Source organism: Cherax quadricarinatus, chromosome 29 (genome assembly GCF_038502225.1).
Source record: "Cherax quadricarinatus isolate ZL_2023a chromosome 29, ASM3850222v1, whole genome shotgun sequence".
Taxonomy (NCBI): Eukaryota; Metazoa; Arthropoda; class Malacostraca; order Decapoda; family Parastacidae; genus Cherax; species Cherax quadricarinatus.
This window is the reverse complement of record NC_091320.1, coordinates 34,991,986-35,012,833: the sequence shown is the minus strand read 5'-3', so window position 1 is coordinate 35,012,833 and position 20,848 is coordinate 34,991,986. Positions and strand designations below refer to the sequence as shown.

The 20,848-nt window shown below is 36.5% G+C and overlaps 1 protein-coding gene across 1 annotated transcript; it reads right to left on the bottom strand.

The window, feature by feature from the left end:
- Positions 1-3,273: 3,273 nt before the first annotated feature.
- LOC128690448 (facilitated trehalose transporter Tret1-2 homolog) lies at positions 3,274-4,426 on the bottom strand. The gene has a single exon (XM_070089807.1). It carries the CDS (start codon positions 4,424-4,426, stop codon positions 3,488-3,490), a length of 939 nt encoding a protein of 312 aa, XP_069945908.1. The 3' UTR covers positions 3,274-3,487.
- Between the last annotated feature and the right edge of the window lie 16,422 nt (positions 4,427-20,848).

Below are 20,848 nucleotides of genomic sequence, written 5' to 3'. Positions count from 1 at the left end.
AAAACCTTTGGGAGTTATTACGAGGACGTCGTCCACGTAACGTAACCAAGTGACGCTTCAAGGGATGATGTTGGCGAAGTGTTCGGACTCTTCTTTGTTTGTAATGGCTTGATAAAGCTCCTGGAGAGCGAAACGTTGCCACAATAAATTGTCACATTAGTTGCACTTGTGTCCTTTTACCTAACATAGTATGATTGTACTAGAAAATATATTGCTGCACTATTGGTAATGAGGACTTTAATGGGAATTACTGCTATTATTACTGGCCACTGAGGCTCCTCCAGGAGGAACCAACACTGAACAACTGATGCTGACGGAGGCAGCCTCAACACTCACCGAGAGTTAGAGGAAAAGAAGCATCATGTGGCCTCGCATATAATGATTACCTCAGTTTTTTTCATAAACAACGATTAACTAATGATTTTCCTCGTGATTTTTTTAATATTTTGTTGCTGGAAGCTTTATTATTGTTATCATTATTATTATTATTATTATTATTATTATTATTATTATTATTATTATTATTATTATTATTGGTGTTACTATTACCAGCATAATTTTTATATTTATATTCAAAGGTAAGCACTAAACCCGTTGTTCGGAATTCAGCTCCTGGATGATGACGTATTGAAACTGCTTCGTCGTATGTGTTTAAACAAAGCATTCTCGTTAAAAAAATTTACATCGTCTTTTTGTGCCATATTTCGGTTGTTTTACTAAATTGTAGATGAATTGTTCAAAGAACCGACACGTTGTTAAATTGTTAAAGTTTTACTAAACTTTAAAAAAAAATTTCATCCCCTGCGGTTCTACCTCTTCCTCATGAATACGATAATGATCTTGATGCTAATGTATTGGTGAAATGTAGCACCACTACCTCGCTCAGTGCCTCCCTCCTTCCCTCCCTTCCCTCCCTTCCCTCCTTCCCTCCCTTCCTACCTTCCTCCATCCCTTCCGTTTTCAAAGAGAACAAGTACAAAAAATATTTATAAAGAGTCGTATATATTCATTAACTAAAACTATTAAAAGATAAAAACACCGATAAAAACAACAGCAATTGAAACTTGGGCATTAACATGGCGTCTCAGCAGTGACCATAAGGATCCAGCAACAATGTTGATTTTCTATCCAAATGTCGTACTGCCAAAGTATTGAAGAGAAAGACACGTTTTGCAGAATAAGCTTTATATGGACAACGTTTCGATCTGTGTAGAACTTTATCAAGTTGAGACTTTGTAATGATCTAAACAAATGGAAACGTGGTCTCAAAGTAAGCTTATTCTGCACCGAGTATTTATATCAACATCTGTAGTGGTTGTTCCTTGATAATCATCACCAGCTGCACAACACTGGTGTTCAGCTGCACAACACTGGTGTTCAGCTGCACAACACTGGTGTTCAGCTGCACAACACTGGTGTTCTGCTGCACAACACTGGTGTTCAGCTGCACAACACTGGTGTTCAGCTGCACAACACTGGTGTTCAGCTGCACAACACTGGTGTTCAGCTGCACAACACTGGTGCTCAGCTGAACAACACTTGTGTTCAATTACTGTTAACATTACTGGCCACTGAGGCTTCTCCAGGAGGAACCATCAGTGTACGAGTGATGTTGACGGAGGCAGCGACAACACACACTGCCAGCTAGAGGAAAAGAAGCATCATGTAGCCTCACATATAATAACAACCTCAGAAACACTGTTTGTTCTAACGACACTCTTGATTATCATACAGTTTTTTCATAAACAATGATTAACTAATGATTTTCTTCACGATTTTTAATATTTTGTTACTCGAAGCTATGTTGATTTTTGTTATTGTTATTATTATAGTTACTTTATTATTATTATTATTATTATTATTATTATTATTATTATTATTATTATTATTATTATTATTATTATTATTATTATCATTATTATTATTATTGCTGTTTTACCATTATTTATTATCATCCTAATTATTGGCATTGTTTCCTTTATTATTATTACTATTATTATTATTATTATTATTATTATTATTATTATTATTATTATTATTATTATTATTATTATTATTATTATCATTATTATTATTGCTGTTTTATCATTATTTATCATCCTAATAATTGTTATTGTTTCCTCTAGTATTATTATTATTTTTATTATTATTATTATCATTGTTGTTGTTATTGTTGTTATTATAATTATCATTATTATTATTATTATTATTATTATTATTATTATTATTATTATCATTATTATTATTATTATTATCAGCATAATGTTTATATATATATTCAAAGGTAAGCCCTTAACCCGTTTTTCTACGTTCAGCGCTTGGATGATAACGTACTGACACAGCTTCTCCATACGTGTTTAAAATTAGGCATTCTCTTTAAAAATTTAGCCCCTGCGGTTTTACCTCTTCCTCTTGAATACGATAATAACCCCAATGGAAATAAGTCACTCTGATTTTTTGTGGTTATCCTAGGTTCTTTACACATATACTGCTATGTATGATAATCTACGTAAAAGTATTTGCGAATACTTGAATATACTTACTTATTCCTTTGCTCAGTGCCTCCCTCCTTTCCCCTTTCCCTCTCTCCCTTCCTCATTTCCTCCATCCCTTCCGTTTCCTTGAGAAGAACATAAAAAAACTATTTATAAAGAGTTTTAAATATTCATTAAACGAAAGAAATAAAAGATGGACATACTGATAAAAAACAATAGCAATTGAAACTTGGGCATTAACATGGCGTCTCAGCAGTGACCATAAGGATCCAGCAACAATGTTGATTTTCTATACAAATGTCGTACTGCTGAACTGCTGAAGGAAAAGATACGTGTTCTAGAACGAGCTTTATACGGACAACGTTTCGATCTGCGTAGCACTTTGTCAAGTAGAGACTTTGTAAAGATCTAAGAGATGAAAACGTAGTATCAATTCAGTCGACCAAAAGTCCACATGAGTTTAGCCCTTGGTGTAGTTATAATTATATTCTGTTGTCTTGACTGGTCTTCAGCGTTGAATGTTTACAGTCTTCATCTTGGTAGGACCAACTGTTGCCTGTTGTCCCTCATACCAGTCCACTTGGTGGGTTCCCAGCACATTAAGGGAGCTAATGTGGTCGGACACACTAGCTCCGTTAGTGTTATGATTCTTAAATTTTCTATCTCATTTTATTTTGTCTAATATTCGATGATACCAAAACATCAATGTCAACAGTTTTATGTGTCTGAAAATATATGCACTTATTTAGACACTTAAAATAAGAAAGAATAATATCTATTAATTTTCAAATTAGCCTTTATTTTTTTAAATATCATGTTATATTACATCATATGTAATATGAAAACAATTGATTTAATATTATAAAGAACAAAACAAATTCCTTTAAAAATGATTAATAGCAGAAGAATCCAAAATGGTATATAATACAGTAACCATCATATATGTTCATATGAATACACAGTGGGAGGCTACGGCAGTGTTGGTGTTACTTTCAGAGTTTTGTTGTTTGATACCAGTTGTTAATGTGATTTCCCGTGATCTCTTCCAGTGAGCGTCCACGAGTCTCTGTAAGAGCAACAACACTGATAATGGTTACAACTGCACTAGCACCACTGAAGAGCCAGAAAGTCCCGTGTTCACCAATTGCTTCTACTGTCATGGGATAGATATAAGCTGATATAAAGTTTCCAAACGCTAATAATAAGGAAAACACTGAATTTCCAATAGATCGACATGTTAAAGGCAGAAGCTCCCCACTCAGTATTAATAAAGCAGGAAAGCCAGTGCCGAAAAAGAAGATAAATATCATTGTTGCTGTAAGAGGTATCCATCCCATATCACTAACATATCCTGTCTTATGCATGTAAAAGTATACACCATAAGTAGCCATACACAACGAGCACAAAGAATAAGAAACTATGATCAGTGGTTTGCGCCCCAGACGGTCAATTACAAAAAGATGAACAAAATTTCCAAAAATCCTCACACCGTAAAATATGATGGCACTGATATATGGGTCAAGGGTGAAGTCCACTGCCTGAAAAATGGGCACTGAATATGACATTATTGCAAAGCATCCATTCATACCTGTGAAGAGATTTAAAACAGTGAATAACAAGAACATGCGAACAGTTGGTTGTTCAAACAGCAGCAGCATTTGTTGCCAAGAACTGTCTAGTTTCTTATCTACATTGCTAACTTGTTGTGTGATATCCTGTAATTCTGGCTCAGAGTCATAATGTTTACCTCCGAAAAAAACAAGAGCTTTCTGAGCTTCGCTAAGACGACCTTGAGTGACGAGCCAACGGGGGGAGTTAGGCAGGAAGATGAGGCAAAAGAAAGGAATTCCAGACACTCCGCAACAAACGAAGCCCATTTGTCGCCAGTCGAGCTTGCAAAATCCTAGAATAGACACCATTAGAAGTCCCATTAGTCTAGCTAAGGTAATAATTCCAGAAAGAATTCCACGAATGTTCTTATGAGCAATTTCAATGGTATATAGGAAAGCAGCGGTAAAGGTGATGCCATTGGTGAAACCCAGAATGGTGCGACTAGTTAAGATCAGCCAGACAGTTTGAGAAAGTGCGAGACTGAGCCATGAAGCTACAATGATGGGCAGGGTCACCAGGAGAGTCACTCGACGACCAAGCTTCACTACTAGTGGTGCACTCACACAACACCCAACAGCTCCTCCCAGGTATCCCAGGCTTCCTGAAATAAAGAGTTTTAGCGAAATTACTATTTAAATATATAGTACTTAACAAAACAAAAATATTGACATGGTTTACGATATATCCACAGTAGCTTCTGAGAAAAATAGAATTTCCAAGCCAGAGCGAGTACGTACAGCTTATGCCAACCGTCTTCCCTACTTCTAGAGAGTATTTTTGATGTTTAATTGTCACGAAAACTGTAAATGACATGGAGAATGAAGTGGCAAGATCCAATACGAAGCTTCATGGAAAATTAAGGTAAGGTTCTCGAAGCAAGAAAAGAGTGAACCTAGTAATGAGCAGCGAAGAGACGGCATCAGGAGCTGAGATAAAACCCTTGCAGCCGCATAAAAATGAGTACACACACACACACACACACACACACACACACACACACAGAAGGGAACATCAAGAGGGAATATACCAACAAATGTTGGATGACATACGAACAAACGATACCTTGATACCTCAAAGGCGATGGGACCGGACATCTCCCCATGGGTCCTTAGAGAAGGAGCAGAGATGCTGTGCATGCCCCTAACCACAATCTTCAACACATCCCTTGAAACTGGGCAACTACCTGAGGAATGGAAGACAGTAAATGTAGTCCCCATATTTAAGAAAGGAAACAGAAATGAGGAACTAAACTACAGACCTGTGTCTCTGACATGTATTGTGTGCAAAGTCATAAAGAAGATTATCAGGAGGAGAGTGGTGGAACACATGGAACGGAACAAGATTATAAATGAAAACCAGCATGGGTTCATGGAAGGCAAATCCTGTGTCACAAACCTCCTGGAGTTTTATGACAAGGTAACAGAAGTAAGACACGAGAGAGAGGGGTGGGATGTTTGCGTTTTCCTAGACTGCAGGAAGGCCTTTGACACAGTTCCCCACAGGAGATTAGTGCAGAAGCTGGAGAATCAGGCGCATATAACATGGAGGGCACTGCAATGGATCAGGGAATACCTGACAGGGAGGCAGCAACGAGTCATGGTACATGAAGAGGTATCACAGTGGGCGCCTGTGACGAGCGGGGTCCCACAGGGGTCAGTTCAAGGACCAGTGCTATTTTTGCTATATGCGAACGACATGATGGAACGAATAGACTCTGAAGTGTCCCTATTCGCAGATGATGTGAAGTTGATGAGAAGAATTAAATCGGATGAGGATGAGGCAGGACTGCAAAGAGACCTGGACAGGCTGGACATGTGGTCCAGAACCTGGCTTCTCGAATTCAATCCTATCAAATGCAAAGTCATGAAGATTGGGGAGGGGCAAAGAAGACCACAGACAGAGTATAGGCTAGGTGGACAAAGACTACAGACCTCACTCAGGGAGAAAGACCTTGGGGTGACCATAACACCGAGCACGTTACCGGAGGCACACATCAACCAAATAACTGCTGCAGCATATGGGCGCCTGGCAAACCTGAGAATAGCGTTCCGATACCTTAATAAGGAATCGTTCAAGACACTGCACACTGTGTATGTTAGGCCCATACTGGAGTATGCAGCACCAGTCTGGAACCCACACCTGGTCAAACACGTCAAGAAGTTAGAGAAAGTACAAAGGTTTGCAACAAGGCTAGTCCCAGAGCTCAAGGGAATGTCGTACGAGGAAAGGTTAAGTGAAATCGGACTGACGACACTGGAGGACAGAAGGGTCAGGGGAGACATGATAACGACATACAAGATACTGCGGGGAATAGACAAGGTGGACAGAGATAGGATGTTCCAGAGAGGGGACACAGAAACAAGGGGTCACAACTGGAAGCTGAAGACTCAGACGAGTCACAGGGACGTTAGGAAGTATTTCTTCAGTCATATAGTCGTCAGGAAGTGGAATACCCTAGCAAATGAAGTAGTGGAGGCAGGAACCATACATAGTTTTAAGAAGAGGTATGACAAAGCTCAGGAAGCAGAGAGGGAGAGGACCTAGTAGCGATCAGTGAAGAGGCGGGGCCAGGAGCTGAGTCTCGACCCCTGCAACCACAATTAGGTGAGTACAGTTACGTGAGTACATACATACGAAATTTGTTCAAGATATGGATGGACAAATTGTGTTTCCCTAGATTAAAGTTTTTTTTTTTTTTACAGACCAATTTCACGAGCTATGATCTGACATTGTACCTCAGCTCATTTTAAAGTTAATCCCTGTCTAAGGTATACTACCTTCACTTGGGATGCCTCCCACAACAGTCAACTAACAGTTGTAAGGCAACATTTCCAACGTTTCCACCCGTACCGGAGATTGAACCACGGACCCTCGGTATAAGAATTGAGTGCGCTACCAACTTAGCCAAGGACACTAATTTGGAAATTGCAAAATTTAGAAGAAATTAAAAGTTAAGTATTACACTGCAAAAGAGACTTTTTGCTGGAGAGGAAAATGTCAACAGTTAAAAGAGGAAAACAAATATCTTCGAGGGGAGATGTCACAAGTGGGGTGCCACAACGATCTGTCCTTGCCCAGTAATGCTTCTAATTTATATAAATAATTAACCAGGAGGAAGGAAATGTTATTTGAATATTTTTCAAGGAAATGTAGAAATCTGCTTCACACGAAAGCTATAAATTGGCTTTCAAATATATGGAGGGTGAAATGTTAAGAAAGCTATTTATAACTTATATGAGGCAAAAAATAAACGTTGTGGGGTGTCCACACCTGAAAAAAAGACGTAAGTAAGTTAGAAAATGTTCAAAGAAAAGCTACTAAATGGCTGCCAGATTAGAGCAATATGAATTAAGATGGAAGGTTGAAAACTTTATGGATGTAAATGTTAGCTGATAGGAGGAAAAGAGAAGACATACCTACAACATATAATGTTAATGTAATGTTAATATAATGTTAATATAATGTTAAGAAAGTTATTTATAACTAATATGAGGCGAGAAAGAAACGTCGTGTGGCGTCCACACCTGAAAAAAAGACGTAAGTAAGTTAGAAAATGTTCAAAGAAAAGCTACTAAATGGCTGCCAGATTAGAGCAATATGAATTATGATGGAAAGTTGAAAACTTTATGGACGTAAATGTTAGCTGATCGGAGGAAAAGAGAAGAAACAACCTCTTATAATGTCTTGAAAGAGCAGATGAAAATGTCTTAGTTCCTGCAACAATGATAACAAGAGGCAACCGTTGAAGAAAAAGTGGAGTGCAATGATAAGTAGAAAAGAAATTTTCTTGGAGTAGCTGACAAGTGTAATGCAGTGAAAGAGGAATTAGTAAGTGCTGCAACCATTAGAAATTTTAAAAATTGTAATATAAGCAGAGCATTGAAGACGGGACACTACGAGCGTAACTCTGTTCCTGTAGCTACAGGCAGGTAATTACATGGAGTATATCGGTAGGGTATTCCGGGGTTCAACACCCCCGCGGCCCGGTCCAGGACCAGGCTTCGCACAAACACACTCACGCACACGGAACAGCAAAGAGGCGGGGTCAGGAGCTGAGACTCAACTCCTGCAACCACATAGAGAAGTACAAACACCCACATCACCGCCGTTGACCACACAAGACACACCTTCATTGATCAGAGTTTTTTGATGTTTTTCTGCGGATATTCGTATATTTTGAGTTTTCACAAAGACGAATAATGAAACTGATCTAGAAACGAAAACAATTAAAAACAACTTATTTTGGTGTCAATAAAGCAAAACAAGACATTGTGATTAAAATATTTTTGTCGAGCATTAGGAAGTCTGCAGTTGCAGAAGTGAGTATTAATCAAAGTTACCAGTGACGTCATGCTCACAGTGACATACACATATCGCTGAGTTTTAATGAAAGTATAGTGATAAGTAAAGTGTGAGGAAGAAAAAAAAATAAGGTGATCAGACTGCGAAGGTACAGATGCAATGATGCAGTTGCAGTTACCGCGTGAATGATAGGTGAGGAAGGTCAAATGTAAGAGAATCTCCAATACAACAAGTTTACTCATTACATATATATATATATATATATATATATATATATATATATATATATATATATATATATATATATATATATATATATATATATATATATATATATATATATATATATATATATATATATATATATATATATATATATATATATATATATATATATATATATATATATATATATATATATATGTATATATATATATATATATATATATATGTATATATATATATATATATATATATATATATATATATATATATATATATATATATATATATATATATATATATGTATATATGCAATAAGATCACAGTAAACAAGTGATTTCAGAATATGCAAAACAACCACTGTGAAAGAATAGAGAAATTCCAAGCGCTTTCGTGACTCCTCACATTATCAAGGAACAATGAAAGTAATGCATCAAAGGAAGGCATATAAAGGGTCTAGCCTACACCTCACTATCACATCCCACAACAAGGCAACACCTGACGTGCGACTCATAAGAAAGGGAACACTGCAGCAGGCCCGCTCACCCAACTAGACAGGCCCTTCACACAACCCACCAACAAACTATTCTACCCAAGAATTAAGAATTTTTAAATTTATTATTTGTCAAATGTATTATTAGATTCTTCCCAAATTTTATTAATTATAAATGGATCTAATTTATATAAACCAAAGGAAATATTCATATTATTGTCAAAACTGCTTTTTATGAAACAAGATTCAATTATAGTCCTGTAGACCATGGACTTGCTTGATACAACTTTCTCAACTTTTTGAAAATCAATTGGATGGTTATAATCTCTCACATGAATAAACAGATCATTGGAATCTTGTCCAGTTCTAATGCTATATTTATGTTGTTTTAATCTTAGTTCGAGATTTTTACCAGTTTGACCGTAATAAACTTTATCGCAAATTTTACAAGGAATCTTATAGACATATCCCTCAGCATTTTGGGGGGAATTCTTTATCAAAAGATTTTTACTGTATCAAGATTTTTAAATACAACTTTGATATTAAAAGTCTTAAGAAGAGAAGGCATATCAACCAAGTTTTCATGGTAAGGGAGAACCAACATATTTTTAGCTGAATAAGGCTGATAGTCCCGTTTTGGATTGTAAAAAGTATTTCTAGTAATTTTAAAAGATTTATCAATTACGTTTCTTGGGTATTTCAAATCATTATGTATTTCATAAATTTTGAATATTTCCTCATCTATGTACTCTGGACTACAAATACTTAAAGCTCTCAAATACATTGATGAGAAAACAGACAGTTTAATTCTATCTTGATGTGAAGAATAATAGTGGACATAGGAACAGTTATTTGTAGGTTTTTTGTAAATTTTAAATTTGAATTCATTATTACCTTTAATAATTAAAACATCTAGAAAAAGCAATGCGTTATTTTCTTCAAACTCAACAGTAAAGCTTATAGAATGGGCTAAGCTATTTAATTTGCCAAAGAAATGGTGTATATGTACATTCTTGGGCATAAGACACAAAATATCATCAACATATCTGAACCATTTAGCTCTATTATGGAGGATTGTGTTAAGCAGCCTTGTTTCAAAAAATTCCATGTATAGGTTACTAAGAACAGGTGAAAGAGGATTTCCCATTGCCATACCAAACTTCTGAGTGCAAAACTTATCATTAAATACAAATTTTGCATCAACAATGCAAAGCTTAATAAGTTTAATGATAGTAGGAACTGGCAATGGTAAATCATAATTAACGAGTTCTTCAGATAAGAAACTTAATAAATCATCAACAGGAACTTTCGTAAACAAGGAAGTAACGTCAAAACTAACTATGACTTAAATTAACGTATTTGTAGTCCAGAGTTCACAGATGAGGAAATATCCAAAATTTATGAAATAGGTAATAATTTGAAATACCGAAGAAACGCAATTGACAAATCTTTTAAAATTGCTAGAAATTCTTTTCACAATCCAAAAAGGGACAACCAGCCTTATTCAAATAAAAATATGTTGGTTCTCCCTTACCATGAAAACTTGGTTGATATGCCTTCTCTTCTTAAGACGTTTAATATCAAAGTTGTATTTAAAAATCTTGATACAGTAAAAAAAAACTTTTGATAAAGAATTCCCCCCAAAATGCTGACGGATGTGTCTATAAGATTTCTTGTAAAATTTGCGATAAAGTTTATTACGGTTAAACTGGTAAAAATCTCGAACTAAGATTAAAACAGCATAAATATAGTATTAGAACTGGACAAGATTCCAATGCTCTATTTATTCATGTGAGAGATTTTAACCATCCAATTGATTTTCAAAAAGTTGAGAAAGTTGTATCAAGCAAGTCCATGGTCGACAGGACTATAATTGAATCTTGTTTCATAAAAAGCAGTTTTGACAATAACATGAATATTTCCTTTGGTTTATATAAATTAGATCCATTTATAATTAATAGATTTTGGGAAGAATTTAATAATGCATTTGACAAATAATAAATTTTAAAATTCTTAATTCTTGTGTAGAATAGTTTGTTGGTGGGTTGTGTGGAGGACTGTCTAGTTGGGCCAGCGGCCATGCTGCAGTGTTCCCTTTCTTATGAGTCGCGCGTCTGGTGTTGCCTTGTTGTGGGATGTGATAGTGAGGTCTGGGCTAGACACTTTATATGCCTTCCTTTGATGCATTACTTTCATTGTTCCTTGATAATGTGAGTAGTCACGGAAGCGCTTGGAATTTCTCTAGTCTTTCACAGTGGTTGTTTTGCATACATAAGAACATAAGAACATAAGAAAGGAGGAACACTGCAGCAGGCCTGTTGGCCCATACTAGGCAGGTCCTTTGCAGGTTGGATATAGGTTAGATAAATATAGGTTGAATAAATACATGAGTGAGAGAGGTTGGATTTGAGTGGGAGTTCCAAATGAGAGTGGATAGAGTTATCCGAGCTTATTTCTTGGGTGGCATTGAAAATTGGGTTGCGCAAATGTTTTGTTAGTGGGATGGATTGTAAAGGACTTGCCAAGTATGGGCCAACAGGCCTGCTGCAGTGTTCCTCCTTTCTTATATATATATATATATATATATATATATATATATATATATATATATATATATATATATATATATATATATATATATATATATATATATATATTGATAAATTAGACACATGTGCAACTCTTGGGTATCTTTATTGAGGAAACGTTTCGCCACACAGTGGCTTCATCAGTCCATACAAAGGAGAATCTTGAAGAACAGGAGGAGAATGAGGTAATCAGTCCCTCAACCTTGAGTCGATGTGGTCAGTCCATCAATCTTGAATAGAATACGGCATACGTGCTGAGAAGGAGCTTATAAACCGTTGGCAGGAGAGGTGCAGCAGTCATAGGTCGGGTAACATTTGTTCAATGTTGAAGTAGGTCGTGCCCAAGAATTAGGCAAGCGAAGAATTCCCAAGTATTAAGATCCCAAGAAGTTGCAGTGTCTGACAGGTTTGTAGATGAATGGTTCAGAGAACCGACATGTTGATAAATTAGACACATGTGCAACTCTTGGGTATCTTTATTGAGGAAACGTTTCGCCACACAGTGGCTTCATCAGTCCATACAAAGGAGAATCTTGAAGAACAGGAGGAGAATGAAGTAATCAGTCCCTCAACCTTGAGTCGATGTGGTCAGTCCATCAATCTTGAATAGAATACGGCATACGTGCTGAGAAGGAGCTTATAAACCGTTGGCAGGAGAGGTGCAGCAGTCATAGGTCGGGTAACATTTGTTCAATGTTGAAGTAGGTCGTGCCCAAGAATTAGGCAAGCGAAGAATTCCCAAGTATTAAGATCCCAAGAAGTTGCAGTGTCTGACAGGTTTGTAGATGAATGGTTCAGAGAACCGACATGTTGATAAATTAGACACATGTGCAACTCTTGGGTATCTTTATTGAGGAAACGTTTCGCCACACAGTGGCTTCATCAGTCCATACAAAGGAGAATCTTGAAGAACAGGAGGAGAATGAGGTAATCAGTCCCTCAACCTTGAGTCGATGTGGTCAGTCCATCAATCTTGAATAGAATACGGCATACGTGCTGAGAAGAAGCTTATAAACCGTTGGCAGGAGAGGTGCAGAAGTCATAGGTCATGTAACAATTGTTCAATGTTGAAGTAGGTCGTGCCCAAGAATTAGGCAAGCGAAGAATTCCCAAGTATTAAGATCCCAAGAAGTTGCAGTGTCTGACAGGTTTGTAGATGAATGGTTCAGAGAACCGACATGTTATTGGGTATCAATAAAGATACCCAAGAGTTGCACATGTGTCTAATTTATCAACATGTCGGTTCTCTGAACCATTCATCTACAAACCTGTCAGACACTGCAACTTCTTGGGATCTTAATACTTGGGAATTCTTCGCTTGCCTAATTCTTGGGCACGACCTACTTCAACATTGAACAATTGTTACACGACCTATGACTTCTGCACCTCTCCTGCCAACGGTTTATAAGCTTCTTCTCAGCACGTATGCCGTATTCTATTCAAGATTGATGGACTGACCACATCGACTCAAGGTTGAGGGACTGATTACCTCATTCTCCTCCTGTTCTTCAAGATTCTCCTTTGTATGGACTGATGAAGCCACTGTGTGGCGAAACGTTTCCTCAATAAAGATACCCAAGAGTTGCACATGTGTCTAATTTATCAACATGTCGGTTCTCTGAACCATTCATCTACAAACCTGTCAGACACTGCAACTTCTTGGGATCTTAATACTTGGGAATTCTTCGCTTGCCTAATTCTTGGGCACGACCTACTTCAACATTGAACAATTGTTACACGACCTATGACTTCTGCACCTCTCCTGCCAACGGTTTATAAGCTTCTTCTCAGCACGTATGCCGTATTCTATTCAAGATTGATGGACTGACCACATCGACTCAAGGTTGAGGGACTGATTACCTCATTCTCCTCCTGTTCTTCAAGATTCTCCTTTGTATGGACTGATGAAGCCACTGTGTGGCGAAACGTTTCCTCAATAAAGATACCCAAGAGTTGCACATGTGTCTAATTTATCAACATGTCGGTTCTCTGAACCATTCATCTACAAACCTGTCAGACACTGCAACTTCTTGGGATCTTAATACTTGGGAATTCTTCGCTTGCCTAATTCTTGGGCACGACCTACTTCAACATTGAACAATTGTTACACGACCTATGACTTCTGCACCTCTCCTGCCAACGGTTTATAAGCTTCTTCTCAGCACGTATGCCGTATTCTATTCAAGATTGAAGGACTGACCACATCGACTCAAGGTTGAGGGACTGATTACCTCATTCTCCTCCTGTTCTTCAAGATTCTCCTTTGTATGGACTGATGAAGCCACTGTGTGGCGAAACGTTTCCTCAATAAAGATACCCAAGAGTTGCACATGTGTCTAATTTATCAACATGTCGGTTCTCTGAACCACTCATCTACAAACCCTCAACCTGGAGTCGATGTGTTCAGTCCATCAATCTTCTACAAGACTGATGGACTGAACACATCGACTCCAGGTTGAGGGACTGATTACCTCATTCTCCTCCTCTCCTTACGCCTTCCTCTTTGTATTGGACTGATGAAGCCACTGTGTGGCGAAACGTTTCCTGAATAAAGATTTCCATATGCTGCATAAGTGTCTCAATCTTCAACTTGTCGGTTTTTCAAACCATTCATCACATACCCAAGAGTTGCACATGTGTCTAATTTATCAACATGTCGGTTCTCTGAACCATTCATCTACAAGCCTTATTCAACTAAAAATATGTTGGTTCTCCCTTACCATGAAAACTTGGTTGATATGCCTTCTCTTCTTAAGACTTTTAATATTAAAGTTGTATTCAAAAATCTTGATACAGTAAAAAAACTTTTGATTAAGAATTCCCCCCAAAATGCTGATGGATGTGTCTATAAGATTCCTTGTAAAATTTGCGATAAAGTTTATTACGGTCAAACTGGTAAAAATCTCGAACTAATATTAAAACAACATAAATATAGCATTAGAACTGGACAAGATTCCAATGCTCTATTTATTCATGTAAGAGATTTTAACCATCCAATTGATTTTCAAAAAGTTGAGAAAGTAGTATCAAGCAAGTCCATGGTCGACAGGAATATAATTGAATCTTGTTTCATAAAAAGCAGTTTTGACAATAATATGAATATTTCCTTTGGTTTATATAAATTAGATCCATTTATAATTAATAGAATTTGGGAAGAATTTAATAATACACTGGACAAATAAATAGCTTGGGGGTGAGTTTTGCAAAGGACCTATCCAAGTTGGCTCGCCGCGCGTCACGTGTTTAACCGTTGTGGGATCTGATAGTGAGGTGCTGGCCGACCCCTTATATAGCTTCCTTGGATGCTTCACTTTCATAGTTCCTTGATAATGTGAATAGTCACGAAAGCGCTTGGAATTTCTCTATTCTTTCAGAGTGGTTGTTTTGCATACATATATATATATATATATATATATATATATATATATATATATATATATATATATATATATATATATATATATATATATATATATATATATATATATATATATATATATTTATATATATACATATATATATATATACATATATATATATATGTATATATATATATATATATATATATATATATATATATATATATATATATATATATATATATATATATATATATATATATATATATATATATATATATATATATATATATATATATATATATATATATATATATATATATATACATATATATATATTTATATATATTTCAACTTCCTTTCTATCTCAAATACTCCGGGCACTTTATGACCATTATGTGTTTCTCAGTCACTATAGCACTAAAAATTCATACCAAAGAAGGCTGTTTCTGACTGGTTTAGGAAGAGGTCGTTTTTCTGCGGGTCAGTGAGCTGTGGCAGCGTGATGCCTGAGAATGCCAATGACGTGCCAGCACTTAGTTGCGTCAGTGCCATTACCAGTGTTGCAAACACCTGAGGGAAGAGAGGCGTGATAGTTATATAGGAACTTCTTTCATTCTAAGAACTCAGATCTTAAATTCAACAAAAAACATAGGATGAAAAAAACTTCATTATACTGGAAAACGTTGAGAAAAATTCCTATATGTACAAAACAATAATCGGCCAGACACTGAACAAATCCGCAGAAATTTTAATAATTTATTGAACAGATCTCAGCTGACACACACACACACGAAGACACTTCTGTATGATTTATATATTTTAACCTTTTAACTGGTAATTGCAAGGAAGTTCCAAACCATATACGGAATAATATTTATGTAAATGCACATTCCATAATATATACAACAATGTTTGTTAAGAAACGTTTAAAACCACATAACATATAAATAACAGGTGAGTCTGCAAGTGCCAACAAAGAAGCCGCAGCTGCTTACCCAGATTTACTATATCAATTTCTACCTTTATTGCAGCTTTTATTCGATTTTTATGATATATAGCGTGTTTCTTATGTAATTCTGAAAAACATGTGATGTTTTAAATAATGAAAAATGTCAATAACAGAGTAAATATACAAATTTATACCGCCCCTGAGATAAGTACTCCACTCGTGGCATCTGCAGCACTACTGCCCTCCCTCTCAGCTCTCCTCTGCTGTAGCAACTTAACTCTTGTTTATATCAGTTAGCCTATGGTAAAATTGGTTTCGTTACGTTTAAAGTCGCATTTTCCAAGAACCTATCGACGACGTTAATTGAGGACTTCCTGTATACCAGTAAGAAAATTCTGCTCAAAAATTATTTACTATGGATTGAAAAGATACATAATATCCCTGAAGATGATTAAAATAACGGAGGTTGACCCCTTGGTTCGGGCGTTGCTCGCCCACAGTGGCAAAGCCCGACCTCCAAGACCAGATTCCCTCAGGAGCCCCCATGTGGGTGTGCGATGCGCACACCCACATGGGTGTATAGACATGTCATTTCCGAAGGCACATCGTACATGCATTTCATTTCCAAACGAACACGTCACTGACTGCATCATTCAGATACTTTCCTTCTACAGGAGTCAGTTGCTTAGACTTGATTCAGTATTAAATATTAACTGCACGAAATTGCTAATTTCTATCCCTTCAAGTAAGTTGCATCGTAAAAGTGAAGGGTTCTTGATCCATGAAGTAGAAACTAACATCACTTTCAATCTACCAAATTTCACATCCTCTCTTTCTCTCTACTGCACAAATAACCCATTGTGAATTTTGCACTTCATGGTAAATATATAAATAATTAACTATACACAATGAAGCATCATCGTGGAAGCGTGAATAATGCTGGAACTCAAGAAAAGAAATTGGCAAGTAAAGACTAGAGAAAGTGTTCTTCAAGAAATCAAGTTTAAAGTGAGTAAGAATCCTGCAGGGAACACATGCATCCACCCTTGAAAGATTCTAGTACCAACCTGGGTGCCTATGACAGGCTTGGTGACATTCTGAAGAATGTTTCGACGGGAGTCTCCCTCAGGTGGGTGTTGTGGGGTGCCCACACACTCGGCCTCAACAACTACATTCTTCCTCTTGTTATCCATGTCATCTAAGGAGTAACTACAAGATTCCATGTTCTTCGCGGACATGTTTCTTATGGACAACTTAGATCCAGGCTGCTGACAATTGATTATATTAAAACGTACTTAAGGTTCTCTTACATTGAACTTCCAATGAAAACTGACTGATCTAATGATGGTCTCTTTATGGGGAAACGCCGTCTGCCACCTATTGACTTTATTTAACAATACTTTAAGAACTTGTGTAAGATTTCCATCAAAGAAAATCAGAGAAATGTTACGAAAAGAGCCTCTATGCTGATACTGATATATTATGACTGTACTGGAAAATATATTGTTGCACTATTGGTAATGAGGACTGTAATGAGGATTACTGTTAATATCACTGGCCACTGAGGATCCTCCAGGAGGAACCAACACTGTACGACTGATGTTGACGGAGGCAGCCTCAACACTCACTGGCAGCTAGAGAGAAAGAAGCATTATATAGCCTCACATATAATAACTTCCTCAGAAACAATGTTCGTTGTGACGACGCTCTTGGTTATCGTTCAGTTTTTTCATGAACAATGATTAACTAATGATTTTTTTCATGATATTTTTAATACTTTGTTACTGGAAGTTATGTTGATTATTGTTTTAGTTATTATTATAGTTATTTTATTATTGCCATTATTATTATTGTTATTATTATTATTGCTATTAATATTATTATTTTTTATTATTATAGTTGTTTTATTATTTTTTATTATTATCCTAATTATTATTATTGTTGTTGTTCTTGTTTCCTTTATTGTTATTACTGTTACTCTTATTATTATTATTATTATTATTATTATTATTATTATTATTACTATTATGATTTTTATTATTATTTTTATTATTTTTATTATTATTATCATTTTTATTATTTTTTTTATTATTATTGTTATCAGCATAATGTTTATGTTTATACTTAAAGGCGAGCACTAAACCCGTTGTTCGACATTCAGCGCCTGGATAATGACTTATTGAGACTGCTTCTTCGAAGGTGTTTAAAAAATTAACATCGTGGTCCTTTTGGGCCATATTCCGGTTTTTTTATTAAACTCTAATAATTTTTTCAACCCCTGCGGTTCTACCTCTTCCTCTTGAATACGATAATGGTCTTATTGCTAATGTATTGGTGAAATGTAGCATGACTACCTCGCTCAGTGCCTCCCTCCTTCCCTCTTTCTCTCCTTCCCTCCTTCCCTCCCGTCCTTCCTTCCCGTCCTTCATACCTTCCTCCATCCCTTCCGTTTTCAAAGAGAACAAGTACAAAAATATTTATAAAGAGCCGTATATATTCATTAAATAAAACTATTAAAAGATAAAAACACCGATAAAAACAACAGCAATTGAAACTTAGGCATTAACATGGCGTCTCAGCAGTGACCATAAGGATCCAGCAACAATGTTGATTTTCTATCCAAATGTCGTACTGCCAAAGTATTGAAGAGAAAGACACGTTTTGCAGAATAAGCTTTATATGGACAACGTTTTGATCTGTGTAGAACTTTATCAAGTTGAGACTTTGTAATGATCTAAACAAATGGAAACGTGGTCTCAATGTAAGCTTATTCTGCACCGAGTATTTATATCAGCATCTGCAGTGGTTGTTCCTTGAGAATCATCACCAGCTGCACAACACTGGTGTTCAGCTGCACAACACTGGTGTTCAGCTGCACAACACTGGTGTTCAGCTGCACAACACCGGTGTTCAGCTGCACAACACTGGTGTTCAGTTTTCAGCTTCCAGCAACTTCAACTGTGCCAGGCTAACCTTTCACGCAAACTGGTTTTTTTTTTTTTGTTACCACAACAGCCGTTTACCACAAACAAAGTGTAAATCACTGAAGCAAACTCATTCATCATAATTCTTTCCATAGCTGTGTTTCCAAAAGTTTGTAAACATCAGAGTTCAAATTACTTTCCAAACTGCAACATCCCCATCCCTCCTTCAGAGTCCAGGAACTTAATTTTCCTCCACCAGGACTCGGGTCCAACTAACCGGTCTAATTCAATCCCTTTTATATGAATGCAGTTAGAAACCTGAGTAGATTTTTTATCCACTATGATAACGTAAACGCTGATGCAGTAGCCAGGCTTATGCTTGGTTATAAGTAATTCTTGCAGTTTAGCAGACGCAGATGAGGATCAAGGCAAATGGAAAGTATGTGGCCAACCATATAGTCACTATCTTGAACACTATGTGCTTAATTGTCAAACTGTTTTGGAATATAAGGATATGCAGTATAATAACCTACATGTGATATGTCAAGATATCTTGTTAATGAAAAAACGTTGCCAGTCATATTAACCAAATTTGTTAAATTAAGATAGGTGAACCCTAGTTATTAATCCAAATATATTCCCGTAAGATCTTTTGGGATATAGTTCTTAAGCCTTTTGTGTATCCATGTGCTCTTGTGCCACCCCTCACAGGATGGAAATGAGATGCAGGATAAACTAGGCACTTCGGTGAAATAATAAAAAATCCAGTCTTCCATAAAATTACATCACACTCCATATTTCTTACTGCTACTACATTGTTGAGAGAAGCGCTAAACCCCTGGGTGTCATGTAGTGACTATGGTAATGGGAGGCAACTAGGAAGTGGACCTCAAGCTAGAGTTTCTAGAAGGTCAAGGAAAACTGATTCGAGGTGTAATATACTGACCTCCAGGCTTGGATCACGATAGAGAGAGACTTCTTTGGGACGAAATTGTTAGGGCTTCTAGACACAATAACGTAGTGATAATAGGGGATTTTAACTTTAATCAAATTGACTGGAATTCTTTGACCGGTAACCTGGAGTACAGTGTCTATGGAAGTGGTTCAGGACTGTTTTCTGAAGCAGTGTGTAACAAAGCCTACTAGAGGTAATAATTTCCTCGACCTAGTCTTGTCAAATAAGGAAACACTCGTAAATAATCTGGAGATTGCTGAAGAGCTTAGCGCAAGTGATAACAAATCCATTGATAAATTAGACACATGTGCAACTCTTGGGTATCTTTATTGAGGAAACGTTTCGCCACACAGTGGCTTCATCAGTCCATACGTAGGAGAAACTTGAAGAACAGATTGATGGACTGAACACATCGACTCAAGGTTGAGGGACTGATTACCTCATTCTCCTCCTGTTCTTCAAGTTTCTCCTACGTTTGGACTGATGAAGCCACTGTGTGGCGAAACGTTTCCTCAATAAAGATACCCAAGAGTTGCACATGTGTCTAATTTATCAACATGTCGGTTCTCTGAACCATTCATCTACAACAAATCCATTACTTTTAATATTACCTTAGAGTACGAGAAAAATTATAATACGGTAAAAGACCCTGATTTTCGTTCTGCCGATTATGATGGATTCTGTCTGACTTTTTTGGGTTATCCCAGGTTCTCTACACATATGCTGCTATGTACGATAATTCTATGTAACTGTATTTGTGTATACCTGAATAAACTTACTTACTTACTTACTTGCTAGGGAACACCTGTCTAATTTCGACTGGAGTAATCTAACTAATGATTTTATTGACGATGACCATACTTATGTTTACTAAGGGATCTGCGTTTATGATTTTTTCTTATTAATGTACAACGTGCTCAGAGTATATATATTCCACACAGAGAAAT